The sequence below is a fragment of the Leptonotus elevatus genome, chromosome 11 (assembly GCF_054856555.1).
Source record: "Leptonotus elevatus isolate MCC_2025b chromosome 11, RoL_Lele_1.0, whole genome shotgun sequence".
NCBI lineage: Eukaryota > Metazoa > Chordata > Actinopteri > Syngnathiformes > Syngnathidae > Leptonotus > Leptonotus elevatus.
The window spans coordinates 5,749,414-5,769,822 of NC_141249.1; the positions used below are offsets into that span (position 1 = coordinate 5,749,414).

The 20,409-nt window shown below is 36.8% G+C and overlaps 3 protein-coding genes across 3 annotated transcripts; all 3 read left to right on the top strand.

Annotated features, from left to right (window-relative positions):
- The first annotated feature begins 1,395 nt into the window (after positions 1-1,395).
- Positions 1,396-4,700, top strand: LOC147165579 (cornifelin homolog B-like). The gene is made up of 4 exons (XM_086088794.1): positions 1,396-1,487; positions 2,173-2,237; positions 3,335-3,522; positions 4,167-4,700. The coding sequence occupies exons 2-4, from the start codon at positions 2,174-2,176 to the stop codon at positions 4,293-4,295; spliced, it is 381 nt and encodes a 126-aa protein (XP_085944920.1). The 5' UTR covers positions 1,396-1,487; position 2,173; the 3' UTR covers positions 4,296-4,700.
- Positions 4,701-6,859: 2,159 nt separating this feature from the next.
- On the top strand, positions 6,860-12,954 carry LOC147165580 (cornifelin homolog B-like). The gene is made up of 4 exons (XM_086088793.1): positions 6,860-7,064; positions 11,881-11,978; positions 12,068-12,255; positions 12,330-12,954. Exons 2-4 carry the CDS (start codon positions 11,894-11,896, stop codon positions 12,528-12,530), a joined length of 474 nt encoding a protein of 157 aa, XP_085944919.1. The 5' UTR covers positions 6,860-7,064; positions 11,881-11,893; the 3' UTR covers positions 12,531-12,954.
- A 1,929-nt stretch (positions 12,955-14,883) lies between these two features.
- LOC147165581 (uncharacterized) lies at positions 14,884-20,409 on the top strand. The gene is made up of 4 exons (XM_086088792.1): positions 14,884-15,216; positions 18,594-18,691; positions 18,781-18,968; positions 19,043-20,409. Exons 1-4 carry the CDS (start codon positions 14,984-14,986, stop codon positions 19,247-19,249), a joined length of 726 nt encoding a protein of 241 aa, XP_085944918.1. The 5' UTR covers positions 14,884-14,983; the 3' UTR covers positions 19,250-20,409.

The window sequence follows — 20,409 nt, forward strand, 5'->3', positions numbered from 1 at the left end:
TTTCATCACAACACTGCCCTTCAGCAGTTTAACATGACGAGAGTGACTACAATGATAACATTTGGATCTTGGAAATAATAACAAGTACTGATAACAATTTTACCATGCACCTTCTAAAGGGCTTTTTGTAACAGGGGTGGTTGTTTTTTTTGTTACCAAAACTCTATTCAGTTTGAAAACCTTTTAAAATAATTTCATGATCCAAGACCAAGACGATGAAATTGTGATCTTAAATCATCCATTTTACATTACCCTGGTGCCATTTTTTACGCACTACTTCCTGTCTACTGTTTTCACTGACGACATAATTTAAGATATAAAAAAATAATAATAAAAATTAAACACTAGCAACCTTTCATTGGGTAGGCTCCTCGTTTACCTGGAAGCTCAATATTTTACCCCAGAAAATTATTCATGGTGAGTGCTTGTATGTGTTTTTACTGTGCATTAGTTTGTTATTATTATTATTATTAATTATTATTATTATTATTATTATTATTATTATTATTATTATTATTATTATTATTATTATTATTATTATTATTATTATTATCATCATCTGATATTTCCACTAATTTTGAATATCAACTTATACTGTATTTTGAGTCCTTTTTGAGTCAAATTTACCAACTGCCCCGTGCAAGGTCACATTTATACATCACATTTATTATTCTATACTAGGTTGTAATTTGTTGCGCTTCTCTTGGATCTTATTACATTGTGTTCCAAAAGAAATCATAACCTTGAGATCATAGATCTGATCTGAGTTCTCATTTACAAACATGACTTTTTAAAATTACTTCATTTATTTATTTATTTGTTACAAATCGTCATCAAGCTGGGACCATTTTTGGTTCCCATAGATGGCTATAGTGCTACTGGACTGGGATAAACTGCTCTGACTCAAAGCACTCTAGTTGGACGCGTCTCAAATCAGCTTGAACAAGCTCTCGGCCCTGCTTGGCACACTGAACTGGTTCAGTTTTATGAAACATGGATGGATGGATAGGTCTGCATTCTCTGTCACGGCTGTTGAGGGGGGGTCATTTTCCACCACTACAATTAGTTATAGAGAGTGTGATTATTGGACAGGTGCTGCTCAGTTGATTAAAGTACCTGCACTGCAAAATGTTGACCTTTACCGTACAAGGAAATCTCATCTGTCCATACAATAGAGAAAGTGTCTGTAAGATGTGTCTAAAACAAGAAATAAAAGGGAAACTAGTGAGCGTCCCCATGTGTCACCTAAAGGGTGTCGGCAAGCCAAATAGTCTGTTACAAGTTTTTCAGGACTTTCAGTTTATTGGGTGTCTAGCTCACAATGGGACACACCTGTATGAGAAAACAATGGCTACTTGTCAAAATGCACATTGCCATGTATTCAGGTTCTTCTGCATTGCTCAGCAAAGTGTTTATTGAAGAACAAGAGCCTCAGCGTGCCACAGTCTTTCTCACTTTCCACTGTGACAAGACAGAAGAGCAACCAGGTAAGGAATATTTGTGCTTCTGATTGTTATTCATTTGAATAGCTCTGATGTAAACACAGATTGTATTTGTAAATACACAAGACCAAGGCAACAAACCATTTTTAACCACCATTTTGGAAAGTGGCTGGCTTTATGTGGGTAATTTGCTGTCAATATTACAAACAAACAAAAACTTGCACACAAAAGAAGAGCATCAAACCTAACCTAATTTAGTTGCATGACATCATTGGTATCTTTTACTCCCTTGGCCATTGGCATTCCCAACTCGCCTTGAAGCTTGAAGGCCTCAAGTCACACCCTTGACAGTCTACAGGAGTTTTACAGCAAATGTTCTATGCTACTGCTAACAATGAAACAAAAGCTTGAAATTCATTCAACACAGTATGGGATAAGTGTCAATGCTGAATGTGTAGTATTGAAATATTGCAGAGGGAAAACTCCTTGGCATACGTTTTGCTGATTTTCATGTCTTAAAAATACATTGGTCCAAGCAAGATTTCCACAGCCAAAGACTAGAAGGGTTTTATTTCTACTATAATTCGTCTTAATTGAAGTCATTCTACTAAGACAGCAGTAGAAAGACTTTTTAGATTTGGAAATGTTATCTGAATTTCAAGATGTATGCTACTTTTGACATGTGTTTATTGATTTGTTTACTTTTTTTTTCTTTGATTTGCTCCTTCAGCATGTCTCCAAAACAGACAGAATGGAACACTGGCATCCTTGATTGCTGTGAAGACAAAGGCTCTTGTAAGAACTATTTCTTACTTTAAAGCAACACTAAGGAACTTTCAATTTACGTTGATTATGCCATGTGGACAAAAGCGGTAAGCTGAAGGAAGACCACATTTCCCATGAGGCCATTGCGTCGTTTTTGAGAGCCGGGCCAGTGTTGGTCCTGGTCTGTTTTTTAATTTGGGTACCTTCCCTTTTCCTTTTTTTCTTTTTTGTCTCCTCAGACAAAACTTTTCAGTTGTTTTCCAGCTTCTGCCAGGAAAGCAGTAATCGTGCGTCGATCATTCAAATTGACTTCCGTCTTTGTAACGAATGGGGAAAGGAGAAAGTGATGTATGCCATAAAGCAGTCAGCACATTTGTAGTTTTTTTGTGTGGCAGTGTTCCTACCATCCTCCTCAAAGTTGCTTCGTGCCAGTAAAAATGATACAGACCCAATCAGGCAATGGGTTAGGGTTAGGTTTTTGAAAAGGGGTTAGGGTTGATGTCGATGTTTTTTCAGAAGAGTTATGAGAATATGTTGTTAAGGTTGAAAAGTTCCTTAGTGCTACTTTAAGACCGGACGGTTGTTAACCACAAAGTAAGCTTTAAGGTAATCGAGAGTTGATGTTCCGCTGTACGGTAATATCATTTATCCTACTGACAGTCCATGTTGTAATGACTAGGGCTGGGTTTCAAGAAAAATCGAATAATTAAAAAATATATTGAATAATTAAAAAAAATAATCTTTTTTTTTAATTTATATTTACAATTATTTAGTTAGAATTATGAAAATATTTTCATCTCATCCTTGCTAGTGCCAATGTTTGTGTAACACTTATGTGATTATAACTTCCTCTGCAAACTTTCCCCTACTTTTGCCTTACTGACCTTTACTGCCTGTACACAATGTTTTATAAACACATGCCAGATAAGGGTTTAATTATCACATCAAGGTTAATAACTATTATAATAGGTCTCATCATCATTTTTGTGTGTGTGTGTGTGTGTGTGTGTGTGTGTGTGTGTGTGTGTGTGTGTGTGTGTGTGTGTGTGTGTGTGTGTGTGTGTGTGTGTGTGTGTGTGTGTGTGTGTGTGTGTGTGTGTGTGTGTGTGTGTGTGTGTGTGTGTCAGGCTGCTATGGTTTCATTTGCTGCCCGTGTCTGGCCTGCTCAGTTGCGGGAAAATTTGGAGAGAACCGATGTCTCCCATTGTGTGACATTTTCAGCCCTGCTATCTTGACAGCTTTTGGGATCCCTTTGTTTGCACCCCCTGCAGCTTTGTCTCTCAGAGTTGGAATTCGAAACAGATATGGTGTAAAGGTATACGATATGTTCTATAATTCCCTAATAACATTTGAGTTACAGCTGCAGGATTGTGAAAGGTTTGATTGGCAAACATATTGAGTCAGCATATTTCTTGCCATAGTTAATTTTGCTCATTGTAAGTGCGGATCTGTGTCATGCAATGAGCCAACCCTCATTCAACTCATATATGGTCAAATTTGGTCAGAATGACAACCAAGATGCTGGATTTGGCTAACATTTTCCTGCTAGCTTTTGCCAGCCGACTTCTTTCTCCTACAAACAGAAGCAGAGCCGAGACATTCTTACTTTTAGATAATTAAAACATTTTAACTGTGAATGTGGCACTTCTCAGATGCTAATGCTGTTATAAAACGAATCTGTCATTAAGAAAACTCAATACAATTTAAAAAAATAATTTAAAAAAATAACTCAATACAACCCTGCTTAATTGAGGAGACACCACTGATATTTAACCATATCATCACGTTCTCACGTAGTGTACAGAACGTCAACTCTGCATTCAGTACCGTAACATAAAAAGAGTAATGGCGCCCCCTTAAGTCAATACATAACAGTAGGTAACTGAAGATTTCGTTGTTTGTATTGCAATTATTACGAAATGCAGTGAAAACAGCACTAATAATAGCACTTGTTCACAGGGATCAATGTGTAACGACATCCTGACCTCGTGTTTCTGCATGTGGTGCACCTGGTGTCAAATGCACCGTGAACTGAAGTTCCGCAAGAAAAACCCCACCGTCGTCGATATGCAGCCTGCACCCCTCTAATCGGTTATGGAACCCTATCAAATGCAGGCTGCGTGAGCAAGTCATCACCTGCTTTGTGTGTGTGTGTTTTATGGCTTATGTGACTAAGTTGCAGCTGACGGCCACAGAGAGAGAGAGAGAGAGAGAGAGAGAGAGAGAGAGAGAGAGAGAGAGAGAGAGAGAGAGAGAGAGAGAGAGAGAGAGAGAGAGAGAGAGAGAGAGAGAGAGAGAGAGAGAGAGAGAGAGAGAGAGAACGCTTATCAAGGTTTCTGATCATGTGACTTGTAACAATAGGCCGTAACTCAATGATACTGTATTTTATGCTAATAATGACAATATCAGGATAAAGAATACCAGCCAGGTTGGTCTTTTCTTTGTTGTGATTCTGTGATTTAAAAAAAATAAAATGATGTACATTAAATCAGAGTCCTTCCATATGGTGAGTTTGTGAGTTACACAAGGTTTCGGTATCTTTCATGGTTTTGAGTTTCCAACTAGTGTACTTTTTTTTTCTTTATTTTATTTTAAGTTATTGTTTGGTTTCATAGTATGTCAATGGTTATCAACCATCTTGCCCTAATAGGCTGTTATTAAAACTAGCTGTGGAGTATTATTAATTATTATTATTATGTGTGTGTAATGTTTATTTAAAAACTTCTATTGACATTTCTGAACATCCGGGCATTTCTGATATGTGCCCAATGCAGCACAATGCAAATGCTTCCTTTATACGGTGAAAACGAACGGCAGATTGTAATGCTTTTTCCTGTGACTATCATACAAACGTCATCTCATCACATTCTGAAATAAAAAATAATCCTCACAAATCAAATTACAACAATCCAAAATCCAACACTTTTCAATGAGCAGATAGATTTCCTTCCCCAAATTGACAACAGTTTTTAATTTTTTTAATTTTATGATTTGAAGATGCCAGCATCCCCACACAATTTTATGTTTTTGTCTGTCTGATGACATTGTTTTTAAAAATAAGTCAGACTTCATGTTCAAGCAGTTACTCAGTACCTAGTATTCATTTCAACGAATACTTTTTTACTTGTACTTGAGTGATTTTTTTTATGACTACTTTTTACTCTTACTTGAGTAATATTATTTTGAAGTAACGCTTCTCTTACTTGAGTACAATTTTTGGCTACCCTACCTACCTCTGGTGTGCGGCTGCGCGCGCCAAAGATTTCAAAGCAAAGATGTTTAAAATCCAGCGCAGTCTTGCTTTTCACCAGGAGAGGGCAGTAGCTCTGAAGCTTCCAGAACTGAGCCATTATGATATTCAACCACATTGCTCGGTGCTTCATTTGGCCAACACTATATATCACGGTCACCAAACACCGGCAGACATTGACCTTGAAAAAAAAAAAAAAAAAAAATTCATAGTATGAATTAATATTTTTATTCATCCATCCATTTTTTGAGCCGCTTATTCCTCAGAAGGGTCGTGGGGGTGCTGGAGCCTATCCCAGCTAGCTTCGGCAGTAGTACACCCCAAACTGGTTGCGAGCCAATCGCAGAAATTATTTATTTACTTTACATATATTTTTTTTAAATAAAATATTCTTTAAATTAATTCATGATTAAATACAATAATAATAATAAATATATTATATATTTTTTTTAATGTCAGAGTAAATATTTAGGTTGTCAGAAAAAGAGACAAAAGGTTGATTGTTGGTTGAAAGGTTGAAAGTTTTTTTTTAAATACCTAAATGTCCAAAAAGTGAACATAAAATGTCCAAAAAGGAAGAGGAAAAGCAACATTACCATATAAAATGTCCATGAAATTGGCAAAAATGTATTTTAATTAACCAAAAAAGGCAAAAAAGAAAATGTTCAAAAAGTAACCATAAAATGTCCAAAATCAAAACAAGAAATTTCGAAAATGCCACAAAATTGACCAAAATGTCAGAAAATCGATAGCAACAAAAAAAAAAAGCCAGGAAAAAAATGTAAAAAATAAATAAATAAAATAAAATAAAAAAGCTATAACGTGCTTATAAAATGAAGAAGCATTAAAAAAAAAATGCATAAAAAATAAACAGGATATTTAGATTTTATACATTTTTGTGTTGTGGTGCAGTTCTAATTAATTCTTGGTCCGTCCGTACATTAGACTAACACTAATACACAATCTTCAAATGTTTTGTGGTTGCACACAGATTTTTGGTTATTTATTGGGCCTAAAATGTCTCTTTTGACAGGAAAAGTTGCTGATCCGTGCCCTATAGTGCACTACAAGGGGTCATGTCATTTTGTAGTGGTGCCCGAACGTTAGGGTTCGGGTTAAAAAAAAAAAATCCATTCATCCATTTTCTGAACCCCTTTTTAGTGCGCTCTCTATTACCCACAATTAGGGTGACCAGATTTTCAAAATAAAAAACTGAGAAAACCACAATTTTGCTGAAAATCAAGTATACAATATATTCTCCATAGGAACTATTTATAACAAATTATTTTAATCCAGTGGAAATGATGCATACCGCACATTGCGCAATAGTTGGTACAGGTTATTAGAGGTCAAACATTTCAACCCTCGTGTTATATGACCAAAAAACAGCCTTCCTCCATGAAGTCAGACATTCTAGTCGTTGTAGTTGACTTTAGGTGCACCCAAGAAAACAAACAAAAAAACTATATTGGTCCTTTCGTTTCCCTATACACATTCAAGTTTGGTAGCATTTTTGAGTTTAGCAGTCTTTCATCACTCAAGTTAACACTCGTATTACTTCATTCACTGCACTTGCACCAAGAAGATCACAACGACACCTTCATCAGGTAAGATTTTATCCTAAAAAAACAAAACTTAAATCTGGGACAATTATGCCAGCTAAAGGTCATCAATTGCCATTGCCTTGTATGAAAATGACCAAAAATATAATTGATAATACATGTATTTTATTTGAAATCATGACTGTAATGTATATATTAAAGTTACTTGTATTCAACTAGCAATTTTTGCCTAGATTGGAAATGACACACACGTAAAAAAAAAAAAAAAAGTATTGCAACACAATTTTAATTTTACATTTTTTTTCTGTATTTTAAAAATATCGTTAAGTTTACAAAAAAATCGGTTTTTACTTCAAAAGTAAAAGTAAAACAACATGAAATCACTGAAACTGTAAAAACGCAACATTTCAGTTTTTTTTATTTTTATAAAAAAAAAATTGGGGGGGGGTCTTTTTTTAAAGAGAAAATCATTACTTTCTGTAATGTCCTGGATGGTAGCATTCATTGTATTAACATTTATTTTGAAAGGACCTCTAATGAGATATAGGGAAAGGGTAACGCTTGAGAGGGTGAATAATACGCAAAGCAAAGAAATGGACTTACGGATTTTTACAAGAAAAGTAATTTTCTGTTATTTCACAATATTTTTATGGTGCCCCATCTGCCAAAAAATTACAGTTTTTTTTTTCACGAGAGTCATTTTCTGTTATTTCCCAGTATTTTTCTAGCACTCCAACTGCTGGCAAAATACACACCAAAATTTATTTTTGATTTTTTACTATTTATTATTATTATTTTACAGTGCAGGTGTCTCCCATAAGATTATAGGATGTTGTTCAAGAGGCATCACTGTGGACATTGTTATTATTATTTATTATTTCTCAGCTTTTATATACATTTGAACCAGGATTGGACAGGCACAAATAATCGGCCCTGGCATTTTGACTTAGGCCCACCGGCCCAGCCCGATTCCTGACCACCCTTGGCTGCCACATAGTTCTACCACTCATGTGTATTGGTTCAGTTTTCTCTCCATATTGTAAATTGATTAATGGGCTTCTCCTTCTAAATTGTGGGTCGGTCTCTCTGAGTAAAATGGAGGAAAACTAGAAAAATTTCCGCGGAAATTTTGAATGGGCCTGCTGACTCATGTGGAAACACGCAATAAAAATAAAATTTAAACCATTGAAATCGGTCAAGAAATGTGGAAGTTAACCATAATCTACTAAAAGTATTACTGCCCCTTTAAGAAACATGCACATTCACGCACACACATTTGATTTTAACTAACATTTCAATGAGCTGAACAGTTTAAAATTTAAACCATTGAAATCGGTCAAGAAATGTGGAAGTTAACCATAATCAACAGTATCTTATTGCCCCTTTAAGAAACATGCACATTCACGCACACACATTTGATTAGAACTAACATTGAAATGAGCTGAACAGTTTAAAATTTAAACCATTGAAATCGGTCAAGAAATGTGGAAGTTAACCATAATCAACAGTATCTTACTGCCCCTTTAAGAAGCATGCACATTCACGCACACACATTTGATTAGAACTAACATTGAAATGAGCTGAACAGTTTAAAATTTAAACCATTGAAATCGGTCAAGAAATGTGGAAGTTAACCATAATCAACATCAACTAAAAGTAGCTTACTGTCCCTTTAAGAAACATGCACATTCACGCACACACATTTGATTTTAACCAACATTTAAATGAGCTGAACAGTTTAAAATTTAAACCGTTGAAATCGGTCAAGAAATGTGGAAGTTAACCATAATCAACATCAACTAAAAGTATCTTACTGCCCCTTTAAGAATGCATACACATTTGATTAACTTGAGTAACTTGTTGGGACACGTCACGCCTCTCACGACTTAACGGTTAAAGATGCAGATTCCAGAAATGGCTCGTTAGAACGGCAAGGGTTTGGGGAACGCGAGCATGTTCTCAGTTTTTTAATCGGATGAAAAATGACCAAATGAGAGCAGGTTGAAAACTTATGATTTATCGAAAATGAAGAAACAAAGGCGGCGAGGAGATAGGCGCCCAAGTCCGACTTCTCCTCGCTTAAAGTGAAAATAAAGGTACTAAATGACACCTTAGCCAAATAAAACTAGGTTTGTCAGAAAGCAGACCCTTGTCACTACAAAATGTGTGCATTTTATGTCTAGTGAGTGATAGAGTAGACAATATTTTTATTGTACTCTTTGCGTGTTCAATAAATTGAATGGTGAGATTCTGGTGAAGAAGTCCCTTTGCAAAGGTATAATTAATCAGAAGCTTCTGATCACACAAAATGAAGACACCCAAGCAGTGTTCCATTCAAGAGTGTGTGTCCCTCTTCCTCCTGCACACAGATATTTAAAAAAAATATATAAAAAAATAAAACAATAATCTAATATTCTTCTACAAGAACTCAACAATATCTTTCAAATACTATTACTTATTTTTTATTGTTTATCATATTATTCGACAACGTTAAACAATTTTACAAGAACAACAAAAGCCCACAAAAACACACACTCACAGACTTTAAACATACATAAAATAACGAATCACGTGACCTATCGCTTGAACAAACAGCGGTCCTGTCCAATCCCCGCTGTGCCAAACTGTCTCTCTCAATATTGCATAATTTATGCAAGGCGCCCGTTTAAAATAACTCGTCACGCGCTATTGAATTAAACCGTAGTGGAAAAAAAAAATTAATAATCCCACACGGTAATCCTGACCCAAAGAAACTGCTAAATAGCAGGAGCGCCACTATAAAACAAAACCACGCAATCTATCGATCGAAAAATACAGCGGTACAAAACCCAATTTCCGTTGTAATCGACCTGACTCCCTCAACTGTTCAATTTCAACAGAGCGCGCAATTTTAAAATAACTTATTACGTGTAAATGAACGTTTTTAAACAGGCGTCATGAACTTGCCTGCAAAGCGGTCCTCCACTAACAAAACTGCCGAGGGCAGGCGCACATACCATAATCTCTAGAATTCTCATTGGAAGAAAAAACAAATCTCCACGAAACCCCGCAATCCTCTTAATATTCATAAAACAACTATTATGGTCTAGCGAATCCTTGACAGCGAGACGTAATAAAACAAAACAAATTAATAAACCGCTGCTTCATCCTGTTTCAAACTTGCGTACAACATTTCAGGTCAGCATATGCGTCACAAAATGCTCCACCCCACGTACGCGTACAGTTCAATGTCGTAGTAAAAACCCAAATCAAGGACTCCGCGTCCCTCTATTAATTGAACGACATCAAACTACAACTTGTTCACACAGACCTCATGTAAAAATTTAGACAATTTAGAAGACGAAAACCAGTTGCAGCGGTCCCAAACAGACAGAACTTCCCTACGTGGATAAAAGTCTCCACTTACCGTAATTATTTATTTAGGCCTAGAAGTTCCGCCCGTCCGTGAACGCCGCAGCTCGCAAATCGTCAAAATATCTGCGTCACCATTCGTTAGAATTCAGCGTCAGAGGTCACCATTTGATAGAGTAGACAATATTTTTATTGTAGTCTTTGCGTGTTCAATAAATTGAATGGTGAGATTCTGGTGAAGAAGTTCCTTTGCAAAGGTATAATTAATCAGAAGCTTCTGATCACACACAATTAAGACACCCAAGCAGTGTTCCATTCAAGAGTGTGTGTCCCTCTTCCTCCTGCACACAGATATTTATTGAAAGTCAGTGAATACAAAAAAAATCCCTCTCCCCTCCCATGAGCAAGTTCCCATGGGTAGAAATCAGATTAGACTTGAAGAATAATAAATCAGCCTGTCCTTGGACTCTCTTCGACCGGACAGAGACTGGTACCAACTATACTCCCCTTAGATAATATAGAAAAGAAACCTGTTACCCTTCTCCTTCCCAGGAAGAGAACAAAGGACTATAGATTGGCTTAACATATGAATTAACTATTATCTTATATTTATATCTTTATAACTAATATCCAAAACGGTTAAAATATAAATCAAAACTGAAAAACAATGTTAATAATCTAACATGAGCAAAGATTGTGGCCATGGTGACGAGTTGAAGTGAAACTTTTGGAAATAGATTTTTTGGTTCCCGCCACTCAAACCTTAATTAGTCCGCTCAAGCCGATGCAAAAAAGGCTATTTTCACCCCATCGCTCACTGTCTTTGAACCCGCACAGGGGGGAGAGCTTTCATTCCTTAATTTTTTTTTGACACTGAGCTAAAGATGGGAAAAATTGCAACAAAATGAGCTAAAATTCATATCGGTCGATCAACGTATGCGCGCGCAGCGTGTCTTGGAAAAAGGTGCTTGATTGGAGTTGATCTCTTTCGGTTTCCCATTCATTCCTATGGGACTTTTTTTGGGACTTTTTTGGGAATAGCGTCGCCATGGTAACTGGGAATTCTTAGAAAAATAATGCTTCGCTGCTTGCTCCGCTCAGCAGGCCCATAATAATAATCGGCCCACCGGGCCAGTCCAGCCCTGATTTGAAAAAAAAGTGGCACGTCCAAAATTATTCATGCCCTTCTCAAAAATCAATAGAATATATTTTATTGGCTATTACAGGAAATAAAATGCATCCTATAGCTGCTAATCAGCTTTTTGCAGCATGAGCTGATATTTTTGCCCATTCATCTTTAGCCATGAGCTCTTCTTGTTATCACCCTGATCTTTAGTTCCCTCCACAGATTTTCAACTGGGGGGGGCTAAATAATATTAAATAATTTTGGGGCTTGACTATCAGTGGATTATAAATGTTGTACATTCACACATTGTGGAATTCACTTTCTGAGCTGCCTCTTTAGTTGGACATGGGAGAAAAACAAACATATCAAAACATGTTTTGTCAGGCCTTACAGTAAGATGACAGCAATGGCATCCCAACCGGTTCCAGCTCTTGTAGAGTGGAACAGTGACCTCATGGACTGCTTTGAAAATGCCAGTACCTGTAAGATATATTTGCCCGAACACAAACAGCATCAGACTGCCAATTGTCTAGATCCTTTTCACACTGCAGATATCTTTCATTTTGCTCAGGCTGCTACGGTTTCTGGTGCTGCCCTTGCCTGGCATGCACGGTGGCAGGGAAACACGGAGAGAACCGATGTCTCCCATTGTGTGACATTATTAGCCCTGCCGTGTGTGTGGTTTGTGGGATCCCTCTATTTGTGCCCCCTGCAGTTTTGTCTATGAGAGCAAGCATGCGAAGCAGATATCATATCAAGGTAGGGTGGATGAAGCTGGAAGCCATTTTACAGATTCATTCCCAACTTGAACGCCTGCTGTACTTTTCTCCCAGGGCTCTCTCTGTAAGGACATCGTCGCTTCCTGTTTCTGCATGTGGTGCAGTTGGTGCCAGATGCACCGAGAGCTTAAATACAGACACCAACCGCCAACTATCATTAATGTGGTCAACCAAACTGTCATCACTCAGCCTCCTCCTGCGGTGGTAATGAACCAAAACCCAGCACCACCCCCTTATTACGTTGGCTATAAATAAGCAGCTTTGAGGTGGACATGTTTTTTCTTCTCTACTCTCACTGTGTGTATTTGATTCATTGATGACACTAATTTGATAAATTTTCATATTTATGGTAGATAAGATAATCATACAAAAATAATGTCAGTATAGATGATAAAAGGAATGATGAAGGAAAAAGACATGTATTTACCAACATCAATAAGCAAACAATTGTCTTCAATGGCCTAATGGCAACCCTAGTGGAGATGCACGCATAGACAAAATATGATTTTATTTACAATACTATTAAATTGATGAAAATTGAGTTACTCTGATTTTTTTTTTTTAAATAGATCATGTTGGACTGTATACATTTTTGGATAATTGTGATGGTTATTTGAATGATCTTTTTTGCTGCTGTTCTTGCCCTTGCTGATTAAAGATTTACAGTTTTTTTCCCCAATTGCTAAAACACTAAAATGACACACAGAGCAAAACCACTTCTCAAGTCTCCAAAACTCTAAACACATTTTCTGCTTTACATTCAAAATGGCACTTTTTAAATGCACCAGACACGGTTCTCTGCATAAAACACAACAATCTGACATGTTTGCCATTTCAAAACTCTGCCATTCAAAATGACAATACATTAGCTAATCGGCCATAATATGTACACCTCAGTGGTTAATTGTTACCACCTCAATCAGGAAGTAAGCACTATAAAAAGACCACAGATGAAGGAGTTCATGGCCAAAGACGACGACAACTTTCAAATGAAATCAGAGCAACCTTAGTTGATCATGTCATCAACCATGGACTGACAATGCAAGATGCTGCCTAATTTTTGTTGCCTCTCTTTTTTTATATATATTTTTTCTGCAATTTTATTTTTCATTTTACTATTTTGTGAGCATATATTTGTTCACTCCAATGCATGTGTGTATCTTCAAATATTTCTGTGCATGTTAACAATCTGCAATGTTCTACAATTTGAACTATTTCTTACTTTAAAGTAACACTCAGGAACTTTCAATTTACGTTGATTATGCCATGTGGACAAAAGCGGTAAGCTGAAGGAAGACCACATTTCCCATGAGGACATTGCGTAGTTTTTGAGAGCCGGGCCAGTGTTGGTCCTTGACTGTCCTTTCACCCGGGTACCTTCCCTTTTCCTTTTTTTCTTTTTTGTCTCCTCAGACAAAACTTTTCAGTTGTTTTCCAGCTTCTGCCAGGTAAGCAGTAATCGTGCGTCGACATTCAAATTGACTTCCGTCTTTGTTACGAATGGGGAAAGGGGGAAGTGATGTATGCCATAAAGCAGTCAGCACATTTGTAGTTTTTTTGTGTGGCCATTCATTTTTTGAGCCGCTTATTCCTCAGAAGGGTCGTGGGGGTGCTGGAGCCTATCCCAGCTAGATTCGGGCAGTAGTACACCCCAAACTGGTTGCTAGCCAATCACAGAAATTATTTATTTATTTTACATATTTATTTATATTTTTTAAATAAAATATTATTTAAATTAATTCATGATTAAATACAAAAATAATAATAAATAGATTATATATATTTTGTAATGTCAGAGTCTAAATATTTAGGTTGTCAGAAAAAGAGACAAAAGGTTGATTGTTGGTTGAAAGTTTTTTTTTTTAAATACCTAAATGTCCAAAAAGTGAACATAAAATGTCCAAAAAGGAAGAGGAAAAGCAACATTACCATATAAAATGTCCATGAAATTGGCAAAAATGTATTTTAATTAACCAAAAAAGGCAAAAAAGAAAATGTTCAAAAAGTAACCATAAAATGTCCAAAATCAAAACAAGAAATTTCGAAAATGCCACAAAATTGACCAAAATGTCAGAAAATCGATAGCAACAAAAAAAAAAAGCCAGGAAAAAAATGTAAAAAATAAATAAATAAAATAAAATAAAAAAGCTATAACGTGCCCATAAAATGAAGAAGCATTAAAAAAAAAAATGCATGAAAAATAAACAGGATATTTACATTTTATACATTTTTGTGTTGTGGTGCAGTTCTAATTAATTCTTGGTCCGTCCGTACATTAGACTAACACTAATACACAATCTTCAAATGTTTTGTGGTTGCACACAGATTTTTGGTTATTTATTGGGCCTAAAATGTCTCTTTTGACAGGAAAAGTTGCTGATCCGTGCCCTATAGTGCACTACAAGGGGTCATGTCATTTTGTAGTGGTGCCCGAATGTTAGGGTTCGGGTTAAAAAAAAAAAATCCATTCATCCATTTTCTGAACCCCTTTTTAGTGCGCTCTCTATTACCCACAATTAGGGTGACCAGATTTTCAAAATAAAAAACTGAGAAAACCACAATTTTGCTGAAAATCAAGTATACAATATATTCTCCATAGGAACTATTTATAACAAATTATTTTAATCCAGTGGAAATGATGCATACCGCACATTGCGCAATAGTTGGTAGAGGTTATTGGAGGTCAAACATTTCAACCCTCGTGGTATATGACCAAAAAACAGCCTTCCTCCATGAAGTCAGACATTCTAGTCGTTGTAGTTGACTTTAGGTGCACCCAAGAAAACAAACAAAAAAACTATATTTGTCCTTTCGTTTCCCTATACACATTCAAGTTTGGTAGCATTTTTGAGTTTAGCAGTCTTTCATCACTCAAGTTAACACTCGTATTACTTCATTCACTGCACTTGCACCAAGAAGATCACAACGACACCTTCATCAGGTAAGATTTTATCCTAAAAAATTAAAATAAAATAAACACACACACAAAACTTAAATCTGGGACAATTATGCCAGCTAAAGGTCATCAATTGTTATTGCCTTGTATGGAAATGACCAAAAATATAATTGATAATACATGTATTTTATTTGAAATCATGACTGTAATGTATATAATAAAGTTACTTGTATTCAACTAGCAATTTTTGCCTAGATTGGAAATGACACAAGGCTTCAGTGACGGGAACCAAAAAATCTATTTCCAAAAGTTTCACTTCAACTCGTCACCATGGCCACAATCTTTGCTCACTAGACATCAAATTCGCACATTTTGTAGCCACAAGCCTCTGCTTTCTGAAAAACTAAGTTTTATTTGGCTAAGGTGTCATTTAGTACCTTTATTTTCACTTTAAGCGAGGAGAAGTCGGACTATTTCGCCTCTTTTTCCATGTTAATTTCGGCGTTTTTCCCTCTTCGTTTTCAATCAATCATAAGTTTTCAACCTGCTCTCATTTGGTCATTTTTCATCCGATTAAAAAACTGAGAACATGCTCGCGTTCCCCAAACCCTTGCCGTTCTAACGAGCCATTTCTGGAATCTGCATCTTCAACCGTTAAGTCGTGAGAGGCTTTTGTTTGAGGTGAGCGTAATCCTATACAAAATCAATGGAATGTTGCTGCGTGACGTCTGTTGGTGCGTGAATGTGCATGTTTGTTAAAGGGGGCAGTAATACTTTTAGTTGATTATGGTTAACTTCCACATTTATTGACCGATTTCAATGGTTTGAATTTTAAACTGTTCAGCTCATTGAAATGTTAGTTAAAATCAAATGTGTGTGCGTGAATGTGCATGTTTCTTAAAGTGGCAGTAAGATACTGTTGATTATGGTTAACTTCCACATTTCTTGACCGTTTTCAATGGTTTAAATTGTATTTTTATTGCGTGTTTCCACGTGAGTCAGCAGGCCCATTCAAAATTTCTGCGGAAATTTTTCTAGTTATTATTTATTATTTCTCAACTTTTATATACATTTGAACCAGGATTGGACAAGCACAAATAATCGGCCCTGGCATTTTGACTTAGGCCCACCGGCCCAGCCCGATTCCTGACCACCCTTGGCTGCCACATAGTTCTACCACTCATGTGTATTGGTTCAGTTTGCTCTCCATATTGTAAATTGATTAATGGGCTTCTCCTTCTAAATTGTGGGTCGGTCTCTCTGATTAAAATGGAGGAAAACTAGAAAAATTTCCGCGGAAATTTTGAATGGGCCTGCTGACTCACGTGGAAACACGCAATAAAAATAAAATTTAAACCATTGAAATCAGTCAAGAAATGTGGACGTTAACCATAATCTACTAAAAGTATTACTGCCCCTTTAAGAAACATTTCAATGAGCTGAACAGTTTAAAATTTAAACCATTGAAATCGGTCAAGAAATGTGGAAGTTAACCATAATCAACATCAACTAAAAGTATCTTACTGTCCCTTTAAGAAACATGCACATTCACGCACACACATTTGATTTTAACCAACATTTAAATGAGCTGAACAGTTTAAAATTTAAAACATTGAAATCGGTCAAGAAATGTGGAAGTTAACCATAATCAACATCAAATAAAAGTATCTTACTGTCCCTTTAAGAACGCATACACATTTGATTAACTTGAATAACTTGTTGGGAGACGTCACGCACCCACATTCCATTGATTTTGTATAGGATACGCACACCGCAAACAAAAGCCTCTCACAACTTAACAGTTAAAGATGCAGATTCCAGAAATGGCTTGTTAGAACGGCAAGGGTTTGGGGAACGCGAGCATGTTCTCAGTTTTTTAATTGGATGAATAATGACCAAATGAGAGCAGGTTGAAAACTTATGATTTACCGAAAATGAAGAAAGAAAGGCGGTCAAATTAACATGGCGGAGATAGGCGCCCATGTCCGACTTCTCCTCGCTTAAAGTGAAAATAAAGGTACTAAATGACACCTTAGCCAAATAAAAATAGGTTTGTCAGAAACTAGACACTTTTGGCTACAAAATGTTCGAATTTGATGTCTAGTGAGCAAAGATTGTGGCCATGGTGACGAGTTGAAGTGAAACTTGAAATCAATTTTTTCCCTGTCTACACTCTGATTCTTAATTGGTCCGCTCAAGCCCATGCAATACAAACCAATGTGATAAGGGCTATTTCACTCACTGTCTTTGAACCCGCACAGGGGGGAGAGCTTTCATTCCTTAAATTTTTTTTTTGACACTGAGCTAAAGATGGGAAAAATTCCAACAAAATGAGCTAAAATTCATATCGGTCGGTTAACGTATGCGCGCGCAGCGTGTCTTGGAAAAAGGTGCTTGATTGGAGTTGATCTCTTTCGGTTTCCCATTCATTCCTATGGGACTTTTTTTTGGGAGTTTTTTGGGAATAGCGTCGCCATGGTAACTGGGAATTCTTATAAAAATAATAGCGCAGTGAGTCAGATCGAGCCGCATCGTTTGATACCTCATTTGTGCCGGTGCGATCTACGGTACGGGCCGCATTTTTGCGGAAAATAATAAACCCTTTTTCCCTTTTTCTAGGATAGTAATATGTGCCTTCTGCTTCGCAGCAGGCCCATAATAATAAACCCCTTTTTTAGGATAGTAATATGTGCCTGCTTGCTTCGCAACTGCTTGCTCCGCTCAGCAGGCCCATAAATATGTGCCTGCGGTGCTTCGCAAGCAGCAGCCCATAATAAACCCTTTTTCTAGGATAGTAATATGTGCCTGCTTGCGAAGCGTATGCGCACGCAGCGTGTCTTGGAAAAAGGTGCTTGATTGGAGTTGATCTCTTTCGGTTTCCCATTCATTCCTATGGGACTTTTTTGGGGACTTTTTTGGGAATAGCGTCGCCATGGTAACTGGGAATTCTTAGAAAAATAATGCTTCGCTGCTTGCTCCGCTCAGCAGGCCCATAATAATAATCGGCCCACCGGGCATCTGCCCATTTGCCAGATGGCCAGTCCAGCCCTGATTTGAAAAAAAAGTGGCACGTCCAAAATTATTCATGCCCTTCTCAAAAATCAATAGAATATATTTTATTGGCTATTACAGGAAATAAAATGCATCCTATAGCTGCTAATCAGCTTTTTGCAGCATGAGCTGATATTTTTGCCCATTCATCTTTAGCCATGAGCTCTTCTTGTTATCACCCTGATCTTTAGTTCCCTCCACAGATTTTCAACTGGGGGGGGGCTAAATAATATTAAATAATTTTGGGGCTTGACTATCAGTGGATTATAAATGTTGTACATTCACACATTGTGGAATTCACTTTCTGAGCTGCCTCTTTAGTTGGACATGGGAGAAAAACAAAACAAACATATCAAAACATGTTTTGTCAGGCCTTACAGTAAGATGACAGCAATGGCATCCCAACCGGTTCCAGCTCTTGTAGAGTGGAACAGTGACCTCATGGACTGCTTTGAAAATGCCAGTACCTGTAAGATATATTTGCCCGAACACAAACAGCATCAGACTGCCAATTGTCTAGATCCTTTTCACACTGCAGATATCTTTCATTTTACTCAGGCTGCTACGGTTTCTGGTGCTGCCCCTGCTTGGCATGCACGGTGGCAGGGAAACACGGAGAGAACAGATGTCTCCCATTGTGTGACATTATTAGCCCTGCCGTGTGTGTGGTTTGTGGGATCCCTCTATTTGTGCCCCCTGCAGTTTTGTCTATGAGAGCAAGCATGCGAAGCAAATATCATATCAAGGTAGGGTGGATGAAGCTGGAAGCCATTTTACAGATTCATTCCCAACTTGAACGCCTGCTGTACTTTTCTCCCAGGGCTCTCTCTGTAAGGACATCGTCGCTTCCTGTTTCTGCATGTGGTGCAGTTGGTGCCAGATGCACCGAGAGCTTAAATACAGACACCAACCGCCAACTATCATTAATGTGGTCAACCAAACTGTCATCACTCAGCCTCCTCCTGCGGTGATAATGAACCAAAACCCAGAACCACCCCCTTATTATTATGACGTCGGCTATAAATAAGCAGCTTTGAGGTGGACATGGTTTTTCTTCTCTACTCTCACTGTGTGTATTTGATTCATTGATGACACTAATTTAATGTATTAAACTAATAAACTAATAAAGACATGTATTTACCAACATCAATAAGCAAACAATTGTCTTCAATGGCCTAATGGCAGCCCTAGTGAAGATGCACGCATAGACAAAATATAATTTTATTTACAATACTATTAAATTGATGAAAATTGAGTTACTCTGATTTTTTTTTTAAATAGATCATGTTGGACTGTATACATTTTTGGATAATTTTGATGGTTATTTGAATGATCTTCTTTGCTGCTGTTCTTGCCCTTGCTGATTAGAGATTTACAGTTTTTTTCCCAATTGCTAAAACACTAAAATGACACACAGAGCAAAACCACTTCTCAAGTCTCCAAAACTCTAAACACATTTTCTGCTTTACATTCAAAATGGCACTTTTTAAATGCACCGAACACGGTTCTCTGCATAAAACACAACAATCTGACATGTTTGCCATTTCAAAACTCTGCCATTCAAAATGACAATACATTAGCTAATCGGCCATAATATGTACACCTCAGTGGTTAATTGTTACCACCTCAATCAGGAAGTAAGCACTATAAAAAGACCACAGATGAAGGAGTTCATGGCCAAAGACGACGACAACTTTCAAATGAAATCAGAGCAACCTTAGTTGATCATGTCATCAACCATGGACTGACAATGCAAGATGCTGCCTAATTTTTGTTGCCTCTCTTTTTTTATATATATTTTTTCTGCAATTTTATTTTTCATTTTACTATTTTGTGAGCATATATTTGTTCACTCCAATGCATGTGTGTATCTTCAAATATTTATGTGAATGTTAACAATCTGCAATGTTCTACAATTTGAACTATTTTAGTATTATGGCAATGCAATTAAAATGAGAGTGCTTTTCATTATGCCTAACTGTGTGTAGTTGAAGACATAAATCTGGTAACGTGTCACTTGGTACAAAAGTTTCATTTTGGTAAAACTATATGTAGTTTTGGTTGCAGTTCATTTGTGGAGCAATGTTGTACTTTTGGAGCAATTTATTTGGCATGTTAATCTGGACCTGAAGCAAGGATTTTATAAAAAAAAAATTAAAAAAATACAACAATAAAATGAACAAACAA

Coding starts and splice junctions, on each gene's coding strand:
- LOC147165581 (XM_086088792.1), top strand. CDS start 14,984: ATGACCAAAAAACAGCCTTCCTCCATGAAGTCAGACATTCTAGTCGTT. Junction 15,217..18,593: donor CACAACGACACCTTCATCAG/GTAAGATTTTAT, acceptor ATGTTTTGTCAG/GCCTTACAGTAAGATGACAG. Junction 18,692..18,780: donor CTTTGAAAATGCCAGTACCT/GTAAGATATATT, acceptor CATTTTACTCAG/GCTGCTACGGTTTCTGGTGC.
- LOC147165580 (XM_086088793.1), top strand. CDS start 11,894: ATGACAGCAATGGCATCCCAACCGGTTCCAGCTCTTGTAGAGTGGAAC. Junction 11,979..12,067: donor CTTTGAAAATGCCAGTACCT/GTAAGATATATT, acceptor CATTTTGCTCAG/GCTGCTACGGTTTCTGGTGC. Junction 12,256..12,329: donor GAAGCAGATATCATATCAAG/GTAGGGTGGATG, acceptor CTTTTCTCCCAG/GGCTCTCTCTGTAAGGACAT.
- LOC147165579 (XM_086088794.1), top strand. CDS start 2,174: ATGTCTCCAAAACAGACAGAATGGAACACTGGCATCCTTGATTGCTGT. Junction 2,238..3,334: donor CTGTGAAGACAAAGGCTCTT/GTAAGAACTATT, acceptor TGTGTGTGTCAG/GCTGCTATGGTTTCATTTGC. Junction 3,523..4,166: donor GAAACAGATATGGTGTAAAG/GTATACGATATG, acceptor ACTTGTTCACAG/GGATCAATGTGTAACGACAT.